A 13295-nucleotide genomic window follows, 5' to 3' on the forward strand; every position below is an offset into this window, starting at 1 on the left:
AACTGTGTTGAGATCAGAACCTTATGTGTGTGGGAACCCACACTGGGGCGTATCCCCTCCTCAAAAAGGCAGCAGGAAAAACTGGCAGGGTGAAATCAGAATAGCATGCGCACTGATACAGAGTGCCCAGCCAACAGGGATTTCTTGATCTTGATTGTTTGCAGGGCATGGGGAAGAGCATCTTTAAAGATAGATGAGCACGCAAGTAGTTCACCCTCACCACAGTTCAGGAAACAAAGCTGAGAGCGCAGAGTGAGAATGAAAGAGCGGACACAATAGACACTAATGCCCAGGGCATTCAAGTAAAGAATATATGGACATTCTAGGCAGAATATTATAACTTTTCTCTCAAACCTGAAATTTCTTTCAAAATAAAGAGGGAAGCAGGGAGATGTATAAGGCATTGCTGCACAGCTCCAACAGCAGGAGCAGGCCAGGCTCAGCAAGGAACACTCCAGCTCGCCAGCACCTCATGTACCCCGTGGGAAGAACAGCTTGTTTCCTTGTCCGTGGGAGGCAGAGCGCAGCTCAAGGTTTGAGGGATGTGGGCTTCTTTGAAGTCTTGACATGTCTGCATGTGTGTAGGAGGGCTTTAAAGGTTTCTGACGAGGGGAGAGGAAATCTCAGAATCAGGAGAAAAGGATGTGGTATCAACTCCTGCACCACGTTCAATTCTAGGCAGTCACAAAACCTGTGAGTTAATTTATGAGCAGGCTGGGCACTGGTACCTTTTAGTCACTCTGGCCAAGTTGTGCAAACAGCCTCCTGGGAAACCTCACTCTGACACACCCCACTTAAGCTGTCCCAGAACCAAGAGACAACTTTTTCTGAGGGCTTCTCTTACTGTACCAGACAACAGCTGCGTTTCTCACACACACACACTTACTGTACCTGACCATAGCTACGGCCCAGGTGCAGGCTGGCCGCCATAGCTTCCTTTCAGCCTAGATGATGGTTCAGTTTATTAAATTAGCAATCACTATTGACAAGGACTTCCCTACTTTATCGTTCACTACTGAAAATGTAACCTTGATCAAAAGATGCTAGCCTCACACACCAGAACCCAAGCCATCCAAACGCCCCTTTAACAAAACAGAGTGTATTTTAGAACCTTCCAACTCCTGCTTATCTTCCCTACCCAGCGCACTGAATTATGAGGCAGAACTGATGAGAGGTCATGTGCTCCATGCCCTCCCTCCCACCCTCTGTAAAAGACTGGATCTAAATGGTTCTAGAAAGATATTTATCTACCATTATTTTAAGTGACTCCCAAGGAGATGCTATTAATTTTTCAACAGCATACTCTGTCTTCTTTAAAATGATCAGCCAACAAATTCTGGTTTTAAAGTGAATTTTTATTGGGTTTCCACCCGTTCCCATTTTCTTGTGAGTACTAAAAAACTGTGAGCGGACAATAACGATTCCCTTTGAACTACTCAGCACCCCACCCCTTTCAGTGCCAGACCCATGTGCTTGTTAGGCAAAAGCTCTACCACTGAGCCACAGCCCAGCCTCCCTTTCAACCATACTGAAATCTTGCATCATGGCACTTAAGCACTCCAATGGAGACACGGCCAGTGGCTCTACAACACGACTGTCAGGACCTCGAAGCCTGGCATATCCAGGTGGGTGGCACTCATCACAATGGCCCAAAATTTTCTCTCATGCTCTGAATGTATGTCTGAAAATCCAGGGTGGTGATCAGCCTCTAATCGTAGCACGTGGGAGGCAGAGGCAGGCAGGTCTCTGGGAGGTGAAGACCAGCCAGGTCTGTATAGTGAATTCCAGAACTATAAAGGGAAACCCTGGCTCAAAGGAAAGAAAAGTTCAAGCCCTTAAAGGGGATGTCTCTAACCTGGGTTGTTCTTTTGTAAGTTAGGCATCACTTTAGATATCTTCATTAACACTTTGGGGATTCGATTCATGTCAACAGAGCCACATCTAATAAAGACTGTGATGGGAACTATCCAAGGAGGTCACGGTAACCTGGAAGCATGGCAACGGCAACGACCACCAAAGGGTGGATATGGTCCAAGTTGGAATACGCTGAGAGGGTAAGAGATAGAACTTAAGAAAGCAGCATCAAAAAGAAGAGGTTCTGGAGTTGTTACCACGTGAGCATGATTTTGAACAGGCAGTCCAGGAAAGAGGAAGTTGTCATGTCAGGAAAGGGGATGCACAGAAAAAGAATGGAGCAATGGCAGTTGCTTAAGATCCAGAAAAAAAGGAAACCATTGAGTCAAAAAGCTTTAAAGGGAGCCTGGAACTGTATGTTAGAAAGTCCCTTTATTCTAGAGGCACAAGAATACTGTCACAAGCTTCAGGCCTGTGTGACTGTGATGCATAACTGCAGATGAGCATCTCACTGATGGCGACTCTAGAACGAGACAGATAATTCTGCCTTTACTAGTAATTGTAGCAGGGAACTCTTGTCTTCAGTTGTGTGTCCAACTTGTACACCACCAGGCACTAATGCCACTCAGATGGCCCTGGTCAGATCCAGAAGGACACAGGTAGAGACATGAATATGGGAAAGAGAGTAAGTCTCGGGCAAGGGGGATGAACAAGGGAGGGGGGAATTAAGGAGGGTGGAAGAGAGGGCAATCAGAGCATGTTATATACACAGGTATCAAATCTAGTTAGGAATCTGTAGAGTAAAAACAGTGAGCCATAACTAGTCTCCTGTATAACTAGACCAAGAGAACAGTACGACTAGAAAAATACATTAGTAATTGGAAATGTTATCTGAAAGTATAAAAACAATCAACCCAAAATATTTCTTTTTCAAAAGTAAATTATACAAATCAGTCTAAAGTTTTAGTTATTTGATCTGCAGATGTCAACATTTCAGAATCTTATGATACAGACTTAGAGTCACTATACTTCCTTATGGAATATTCCTCACAGTATATTTACATATTTACATGTACATATTTCCTGTACATATATTCAAGTTTCCTTTATCCAGCTAAGAAGGAGAGTAAGCGCAGTCTAGGAACCAACATTCACAGGGCTCTAGGTGACAGGTCATCACACAGCTAGACTCCTGTCCTCGCAGGCTCTCTCACTAGATAACGGGGTTCCACTCCACTGCAGCCCCCGCCTTTCATTTAATTTTCCAATATAGTATAAGAAAGAAGAAAAAGTAACCACCTAAGCAACGAGCACAAGCTGCATTATCGCCAGCAGAGAGGCTCAGAAGATATAGAGGACAGACAAAGCAAGCATTTCTAGAGAAACGTCTTGATACAAACACTGTAATTACTTGTGCGGCAGCAGAAGGGAGAGCAGCAGAGCAGCAGAGCACAGCCTTGCTCCAGGTGGAAAGGCTCTTTTCTCTAAATGGAGATATCGCTGGTCTCCTTTGCTCCACAAAGATCAATTGGCAAAATTTTAGAAAGCCAAAACTCCTTGTAGCCACCAATCCCTTGTGCTTTAGTCACAAATAATCACCTATTTGGTGCTAGTGAGCACACGCACTATAGAATGGAATTCCAGTCTACCAGTTCATTACCCAGAAGGCAACGTCGAGATCTAGAGTACAGCGAGTGGGTGGCAGGAGTGCTGTCACTTCAGGAAGACCTTCTAACTCATGTGAATAGAAACAGAAGACCCAGTATCTATTGGTTAAAAAACAAACAAACAAACAAACAGCAGCATAGCAGGTTAAATCAAGCTTTATGTGGCACCGTTTCCTGTAACAGCCGTCAGCTATTATGAGAGTAAGCCAAGCACGTCACTTACTGAAGTCAATGAGAAGCCGTCCAAAGCCTTGCCTTTGGTGCTGGGGCATGATCATTATGCAGGAGACATTATACTTCTGCTGGCAAAGCTTTTCCTGAGGGAAAGAGAAAACATCAAATATGTCAGCGCTTTGCTGCAGTGGGCAATTCCCTGCACCTGCCACTGTCCTTGTAAAACTGTCCACTGAGGTGAAACAGTGGCTGGGTCAAGACCAACCACAGTAATCCTACTGTGCTAATCAAACCATCAGCTAACAACAGGCCACACGCTCTGGATATGCTTGTCAGCTGTATCTTTATTCTACAAAGTCAGGACCATAAAATACGAACGACAAACTAGGAACAGAGTGAAACAATACCCATGGGAGGGGACGGCTGCTCCCCTTGCCCACACAACATGGGCGACGGAGAAAGCACCACACGGAATCACCCAGTGGAGTAAGCTAGGATTTGGCGGGCAGCCCTGCTAAATGATAATCTACCACTTGGCCATGGCAGGCTGTCTTCTGCCTCCCAGCACACGCCCCAGTGAGACTGAAATAGTAGACGTGTGAGTAGATGTGCACAAATGCATTTCTCCTGTGAATAAGAAGGCAAAGGAAAAAGCTAGAGAAATAATTAATCTGCATCTCAAACCAGGAAAATCAAACAACAAAAAGGACAACAAGAAACCCCAAAGCCTCTGAACAACAGCGAGACCAAAATGCTATCGACAGTCTAAAACCAGGAGGGAGTCTGGGTTGAGAGACAGCTCAGAGAATGAAAAGACTTTGCCATTTTTGTGGAGTGTAGCATCGGGGCAGCAATATTGTATTCACAGTAACACAGATACCACCAAAGCCTACACAGAGACGATCTGGAAATGGCTCCTAAGGTTGAGAGTGCTGTGGCCAAATATAAACCACAAATGAGGCTGACCACAAATAGAACCACATCAGAATTACTTCAGAACACCCAGATCTTTAATGAACCGGTTTCAAAGACCACAGGAAACGACTGGGAGAAAAAAGTCTAAAGGGCAGAATTAAGGACTTTGTGCTGTGAAAGAAGATGAGCCCCAATTTCTGTGTATTTGTAGCTGTCTGTGGCCTCCTGAAATAAGAGGAGGAAGTAACAATGTGAATGTGTTTTCTCTAGAAGACAAATTGCTCATCACTGAATGTGCGTGCCAGTGGTAAGGGCTCAAGTAATTAATTTTACTGTACAAAGTAAGATAAATGGGTCACTCTATCTAAAAAGAGAGGTACTCTGGGCAAAGAGGATTTATATCCTTGATGCCATCCTTTCTCTGTCCAGGACTATTCCCACCCCGAAGAGTTTACTGAAATATAACCCAACAGCAACCTTCTCCCCTTTCTAAATAGATGCTCCTGGCTGGGGAGACAGCCCAGTAAGTAACGCACTGCTGTGCAGTGTGAGCCTCCACAAGAAAGAGCTTTAGAACCACGTTAAAAAGGAGGAGGAGGAAGAAAGCCGGGCGTGGTGGCGCAGCCTGTATCCCACACTCAGGAGGCAGAGGCAGGCGGACTTCTGAGTTCCAGCACAGCCGGGGCTACATAGTGAGATGCTGTCTCAAAAAACAAAACAAAACTCAATCAATGAATCAAACAAACACAGGGGTGGAGATGGAAGTCAGGCAAAGTTCCTGCACACTTACGATCCTAGGGATGAGACAGAAGGATCTCTGAAGCTTGCTGACGGTGTGTGTGCTTGGGTGCGGACACTGGGGGCTAGAGAATGACAACACTCTCACATGCAGCGCAGGCTGGCCACAGACTTGTGACCCCCTGCCTGAGGCACATGGCACCACGCTGGGCAGATAGTCTAGTTTTTTTTTAGCCTCTGTGAAAAAAACCACTTTTATGGAGTGTTTCATGACCATTAAAGAAAAGCGGATCCAATAAAAGTCATCCTTCTGCTGGGCGTCTGGATAATTACCATTTCTGTCTATGGAGCCATTTTCTTAGCTGTACACCTAAGGAAAGTCGAACACTTGGCCAACACTTTCTTTTCATTTGCATGAGTTATCAATAGCAGTTTCTGAGCAGAAGAATTTGAAGGCAGAGCTCTGAACCACTGCTCCTCAGTACGCAAGGCCTTCCCCATGTTGACTGCTAGAGGCAAGACTGCTTTAGAACATTAAAAGTACATTACCAATTGTGAGAGGCAACAGTGGAAAACCAGTCCTCTGTCAGCTTGGCCATCAATTGCCAGTGTTGTTTTAGTTTTAATTACATTTATCTGTTGGTGTTTGTGTGAGTGGGGTGTGTGTGTCCAATGCCATGGAGTCAGTTCTCTCCCACTAGCCACCTCAGCAGCACCTCCCTCTCCTCCCCCCCTGTTCCCCCCCCCCCCAATGTTCTAACATACTGGATACTGTTGACCACTGAGGGAAGGAAATGAGCCAGAGACTAAGTGTTGACAATACTTAAAAGGAGAAATTAGCTTAACATTTGGAAATCAAAGGTGCTAGGCAGTCTACAATGTGGTAATTGAATGTCTGTCACATGGCCACAGTCAGCAAAGCACATGGTGCTGAGTCCTTACACACTTCCTAGGCACCATTTTGTTTTGTTTTGCTTTTGTCTTTTCAAATGAGCTCTAAACAAAAAGCTGAGGTTTTCATAAACATGAGCCACTTACTCAAATTAACGTCATAAAGAAGCCCTGTTCAAAGAACTGGGCTCCACTAAAAACATTTGAGAAAGAAAATGAAGGTCATGCTGGCTTGTGTTTTACCTTAGAGAAGTATCCAACCAGATGACAGCCTTTTTCATCATTTTTTGTAAGGACATAAAAAAGGAATGGCTCGACATCATAATACAGTGTTTTGTGGTCCAGGAAGAGCTTGGCTAACAAGCAAAGGTTTTGGCAATAAATTTTGCTCATATTCCCATCAACCTAGCAAAAGAGAAACAGACAACATTATTTAACATAAAAATATCACTAGAATACAAACTTGTTTCTGTTGTATTTAATTTTTAAAAAGATATAATTTTATTTCTAAATCCTAGACTCTAAGATTAAAATACTCCATTAAACAAAGACAGTGTTAACCAGGAAACAGCTGTTACTTGCAGAATCAGAAAGCCACCCTTCCCTCTTGCTCAGGTAAATTCAAGACAGCTACCGTCTCCTTCAGCTCATTCAAGAAACAGCAATGTTAGCAAAAAAGTCATTTCACTTGCAATTTATTATGAATTAAGATTTATCAGGCATGTCTTCTTAATTTTAAATTGGTGCCAAATAAATCTGAATTAAAGAAACAAATAAAAATTGTTATCATGTATGTCAAACTTATGTTATTTTCAAAATGATTTCAAATAAAAATAAAATACATGAACTGCGTTATTCTGATTCAAAAGTATGGATTAACAGCAGAGGCCACCATTTTGGTTTTACCCCAAGTATCTATCATTTTAAATATAACTGGAGAAGATAAAATTTCTGTATTGGGAATACTTACAGAGGGAGTGAGATGAATTTCAACCTATAGTAAGTACCATGATTACAGTCTAGTTCTCTTCAAAATAAAAGACTCAAGCTGTGATACTGACGGCTTCTGACAGGAGCTAGGCACAGACGCCAATTTCTTTGATCAAATGTAGTGACTCACTGAGCCAGAGGGCCAAGCAGACCGGGCACTCTTTCGTGGGGGAGATAGGTATTTGCGAACCCGAGGTCTTTAACAATGAACCTGACTACTCTCAAGTCTCCTGTGGACCATGCAGGTTCTTATACTGCACAAATTATTTTTAGATTTCATATAACTATTTCCCTTGGATGGAATCTCAGTCCCACACATAGCAACATAATCAAATACAGGCAGCGGGCACTGAGGATACAATTCTCTCTTTAATTAAAGGAAGTTTTGATGTATTTGAGAGTGTGGTCCTTTTGGAAATGGTGTTGTATTTTATATGAAAAAGATGGAGATGTGCATCTGTGCATCAGAAATGAAAACGCTGAAACAAACTCTGACCAGCTGTGACATGTCTAATAAAAGTACAGGTACAGAAAAAAGACTCACAAAACCCATAACCTGTGATTATTATTTACTTGTTTTAAGTCACAGAAAACATCTAAAGTTTCCTTTATGTAACTGATATATTTACTCAAGATGCTGAATAGGGCTTTAGGGCTTACCCCACATCCTAAGCGTATGAATAAACTACTAACCCACTTCTGGACCACTTTCATCTCTGTGCTGTCCAAACACATGCCTAAGAAGACTGATTATCTTGCCCCAAGAAGACTTCCTGATGTATTAGAGCTTCCACCACAAGGGCTTACTCACGATGATTTATTTAATAATTACTTAAGGCAAACAATGTGTTTTGCCGTCTGGGAAAAAAAATGAACAGTCATTTCAATTTTCTTTTGGTTAGAAGAAAGGCATCCAAGACACCAGGAAAGGAGCAAATAGCACAGCTGACACGAATCAAAGGCTGCATGAACCAGCTCTGTACCGCGCCTCAGTGGGGCTGCCAGAGCGGCACCCCAACATCAACAACACCAAGAAGGACAGATAACCTGTGCTTGGCTTTCCCTCACAGCGGGGATACCCAGCCCCCACGCCACCCAGCTCTGCTCAGGGGTGTGTGGCGAAGACTGAAGGCAGCTTTGGTTGTCAAGAGTGGATCGAGTGGCAGCACCTGCAGCACCTGAGAGGTATACGGCAGGATGTTCTCAACGCCTTAGAAAGCACACTGCCGTCCCTGTGCAACGTATTAGTCAGTGCAAGTGTCAGCAGCACTCAGCTGAGAAGCCTACGCTTGGCCTTGAAGGAGAAGTAATGAGGAAGCTTCACAAACAATTCCATTTGCCCTTCAAATTTGCTAGGAAGAACAGGAAAGGGCTTAAAAAAAAATTTTTTTTAAAAATCATACACAACAGCCAGAGTTTCCTGACCAGTCTTGGGAGGAAAAACAAAACCGAACTGTGACTCTAAACCTGTCTGAGAAGCTCTTAACTCATGTGAGACACTTGCCACCTTCCTCTTAGGCCCATGATGGAGATACCTCAGGCCAGAGAAGAAAGCGACTGTGGTGCAGAACGACACATGTGGGCATGAACATTCTGAAAAAGAGCCCCTAAAGTACCCTGTTTTCAGAGAAAGAGGACAGTATGTCTGCTGCAGAAGGAAGGCTTGATGTGAGAGCCTGAAATGTAAAACACACCAAGATGGCAACAAAGAAGACAGCAGAGCAAGGAAACAGAAGTGTGCGACTAGAGCAAGGAGAATCAAGGCAGGAACTGAGACACTGCGGACAGATGGGACCACGAAAAGAAGGCTTGCTGTCCTCAGTGTGCAACTGACTCAGCTAAACCAGGTCCCGAGACGGACAAGAGAGTCTTTGGTAAACAGTGAAAGCAAAGCAAAGACTTTCTGAAAACACAAAGTGTCTTCAAGAAACCTACAATGACATAATGTGGCCACACCACGGGATTCCTGTAAACAGCACAGTTCTCTAGGGGTAGCCTACCACAGAGACTGGGGAGAACCCCCACATCAGCTGAGATCTCACCAGAAGGATTTACCCACCCTGGCAAGAACTGGACGGAAACACAGGTGCTTGTGTACTAAGCAGATTCGTACAGCTGCTCAATTCCCCAGAAGAGTGAGGATCTGCCAGACACTGGCTGGAGCGGCTAAACAAAGCTAATTTCTCCTGCCAAAGAATGTGGAATTTACAAAGAGCCAAGGAGATCATAAATTCACTAGTGAATATTTTGATGTAGCAGGGATTAGGAAAAGACAAAAAAGTCAATGTGATGAAGCAAGAATTCCTCATTACTCTAAATGGTTGCTTAATCTGGTTAGGTAAGTATTCCAAACCACGGAGCTCTTGTAAAGAACAGTGTGAACGCCAATGCCAAGACTGAGTATACACTGTGCTATCTCCACACAACCCATCCCACAGTCAGAGGCAGGAGCATCGGGGTTCACCAGGATGATGCTCTTGCTTTCATGTGCTTACCTCGAATACTGAAAGCTCTTTCCTTCGGTAAATTTCATTTGCTGGAGGATGAAACCACCCACACTTCTTTGAGTGTCTTAGCAAAATATTTTTACTCTTCATATATTTAAGACAGAATTCACACAGGTAAAGCTTTGGTAATCTGTCAAAGTTTAAAAATCAAAGACTCTGTCAGAGTGATTACACTGTTCAAGGGAGAAAAGCTAAACATTGTTCAGTTTTCTCTAAGACATAAGACGGCTATAAACTCTTTTGAAAGCATTTCAAAAGAGGACAGAGAAGCCAGGTGTGGTGGTGTACACCCTTAACCCTAACAGCAGGGCGTCAGAGGTGACGGGATCTCTGTGAGCTTGAGACCAGCCTGGTCTACACATCTAGTTCCAGGCTGGCTGCACTTACATAGTGAGACATTGTCTCTCAAGTGGTGTGTGTGTGTGTGTGTGGGGGGGGGATTCCAGTAATAAAAGAACATAAAAACCTTAAAATATTTTAATTACAATTTATAATGCATTCTGATTTTACTTTGTGATCAACCATCTATTTACATGGTCCCATGGAAAGCAGGGTTTTCAGACCCAGAGTTATCACCCTAAACATCAACAATTCACAATGCTATCCTTCAGAGTGACCAAGCATATTTTCAAAATTCAGAATGTCTTATTTCCAATACTGTTAATAATACAGTGCTGCATCCATAAAGATCTTTCATTTATAAGTGAATTTATTATATTTTAAAAACGATATCGATATCTATGAGGCAGAGATCCTAAAAGGTGGCATCTATTTCTGCTTCTGGATGAGGAAGCTGAACACTCTCACTCTCCCTCCCCCTCCGCACCACATAATGGCATGAAATAGTCAATTCAGGCTGACAGTCAAAAAATCACATTTGTTTTCTTGGTTTTTGAGACAGGGTTTCTCTGTGTAGCCTTGGCTGTCCTGGACTCACTTTGTAGATCAGACTGGCCTTGGAGAGCCACCTGCCTCTGACTCTGCCTCCCGAGTGCTGGGATTAAAGACGTGCACCACCGCCTCCTGGCTCAAAGAGAAATTTATAATACCTGTGGTTCCTAAGGGTGAAGGAATATGCACTAATAGTATAAAAACACACCACAAAAGTAAACACATGGCAAACATTTCTAACTGACTATCAAATTGTTTGTTTATTTATTCATTATTTTCTGGAGATAAGTTTTCACGGCCATCAAATCAGTAAGGTTAAAGATGATCTTCAACGTGTGAGCTTCCTGCCTCCACCTCCCATATGCTTGAGTGATGGGTGCACACCATGACCTATTTTATGTGGTACTAGGTGATGGTCCCCAGGCCTCATGTATATGAGGCGAGCACTCTCCCAACTGAGCTACACCTCAGATCCCAAGTTTACTCTCGAAAGAGTTCATTCTGCTTTAAGCAAGCGTCACCCTTCCTCTCACACACAGCCTGCTGGCTAGGTCCATACCTTGCATATTCCTGTGGGTAAGGCGAGGAGTACCAGGTTTGGATTTCATACTTTCCAAACTCTATTACTGAAGGGTACCGACCACAGTCTTCCACTCCACTTTCACACTCTATTTTCTGATAAATATCAACAATAAATCATGATCAAATACAAGTACCAAGAAGAATGAGTATTTCATTTACATTGTTTTTTCTTTTTCATTTGAGGCTACCCAAACATAGCATTGATATTAATTATGAATTTTTAAAACAGAAAATATTAAGCATCTTTGTACATAATTCGTAGCCATACAAAATAATACCCTAACAAATATGCCAAAAATGGATAATAAATGTGATGCAGGTACATCCCAAAGTCTATACAGCCGAGTATAACAGCACACTGTAGTGCATTCAAACTGAGGCTAGCAATGGGGCAGCTACTACTACACACATTCCGAGTGCCTGCTCCCATAGGAAGCTATCTTTAAGCACCTGTGAGTTACCACCTGTGCCCTGTGACGTGGGTAGTTCTGTTATTTCCTCCTCCTCCCATGAAGCAAGCCACACGTGCCTGCAGTAGTCACTGTGGCAGTCTCAGTGCCTAGCACACTGTCTGACACACAAAAAGAAGTATTTCTTAAACAAAACCCTCTAGCTTTGGGGTTAGTGAGCTGGCTTAGGTAAGATATTTGCCGACTGATAACCTGAATTTGATTTTTGAAACTCACATGAAGGGAGAAAGAACTCCTGTAAACTGTCCTCTGACCTCCACGTGGGCAACAGGGACTGGTATGTGTGCCCTCGCCAAAGAGATTACTGTAATTCTAAAACTGAGCGTTGCCGTGGTGTAAAGAGGAGACTTTAGAGTTGCACTATCTTTCAGTTGGTGACTATTGTCAGTTTCCTTTACATAGGAATATCCCCACTCTACACATAAAGGAACAAATAAGGAAGGAAACCTGGCACTTGCCGCAGCTGAAGGAAAATAAGCACAGCGTTCTGTCGGGGCAGAGCAAGGAATGAAAACCACACTAGCTCTTCAGATCAAAAGCATCACAAGCCTCTAGTATGACTGGATGCTACTAAAAACCAAGCTAGAAGGCCACAGCGGACAGACAGGAACGCTACTAACAGCAAACCACTCTAATTACTTGTGAGTATGCTTCGGAGAAGGCTACGGCCTTACTTCTTCACGTCCACTGACAGCAACTCAAGTCGAGTGGACATGGTAAGTGGAACCATTTAAAGACATTACTAGACAGTAAGTGAAAATAAAGATGACTTTAATTGATTATAAAAGACAACACTGAGCTCATCAATGCCAGAAAGTTAAAAACTGATACATCTTCATATGGCTGGCCATCTGTGTCAGGAGTATCGGCAAACTGAAGAGAGATGTGCTTTTTGGTTACAATTTGAAATTGTTATTTTCCAAATGTGAACAGAACTTTGAAACTTTCTTTTTAAAGCTATGCCTTCTTCTTAATTTTCTGTTTGTGTGTGTGCGTGCATGCACCTACATGCTTTGCTCCTGGGCAGGTCAGAGGACAACGTTTTGGAGCGACGTGCAGGCTTACCAACTGAGCCATTTCGCCAGCTACTATTATTGTCATTATTTTACATGTTTTCAATGTTCATTTTTATTTTATGTGTATTAGTATCTTGCCTGCATGTATGTCTGTCTGAGAGTGTCAGATCCCCGGGAACTGGAGTTACAGACATGTGGGTGTTGGGGGATTGAACCCGAGTCCTCTGGAAGAGCAGCCTGTGCTCTTAACCACTGAGCTGTCTCTAAAGCCCCCACTATTATTATTATTATTATTATTATTATTATTATTATTATTATTATTATTATTATTTTCTTCTCTATATACGTTTGGCTGTCCTGGAACTTGCTCTGTACACCAGGCTGGCCTCAAACTCACAGAAATCTGCCTGCCTGTGATTCCCGGATGCTGGGATTAAACGTGTATGCCATCTTGCCCAGCTAACTATTATTATATCTGTATAACTAGTACTACTATTTTGTGAGATCAGCTGAATCTTTTCCTATTCTGAAAAGAAAAGATACTTCTACAGTTATTGCTTTAGTTAAAATAAATGGGCATAAGCACTAAAGACACAAAGG

The 13295-nt window shown here is 43.0% G+C and overlaps 1 protein-coding gene across 4 annotated transcripts in view; it reads right to left on the minus strand.

The window, feature by feature from the left end:
- KAT6B (lysine acetyltransferase 6B) overlaps positions 1 to 13295 on the minus strand; it is a 172651-nt gene that overhangs the window by 29799 nt on the left and 129557 nt on the right. For all 4 annotated transcript variants that reach the window (XM_084794913.1, XM_084794911.1, XM_084794910.1 and 1 more), the window contains exons 9-12: positions 11187 to 11302; positions 9725 to 9866; positions 6483 to 6644; positions 3745 to 3838 (exon numbers count right to left, since the gene is read on the minus strand). In XM_084794913.1, coding sequence (XP_084651039.1) covers positions 3745 to 3838; positions 6483 to 6644; positions 9725 to 9866; positions 11187 to 11302 — 514 coding nt within the window. The remainder of the gene's footprint in view (positions 1 to 3744; positions 3839 to 6482; positions 6645 to 9724; positions 9867 to 11186; positions 11303 to 13295) is intronic.

This window comes from Acomys minous (assembly GCF_964271855.1).
Source record: "Acomys minous genome assembly, chromosome: 9".
Classification (NCBI taxonomy): domain Eukaryota; kingdom Metazoa; phylum Chordata; class Mammalia; order Rodentia; family Muridae; genus Acomys; species Acomys minous.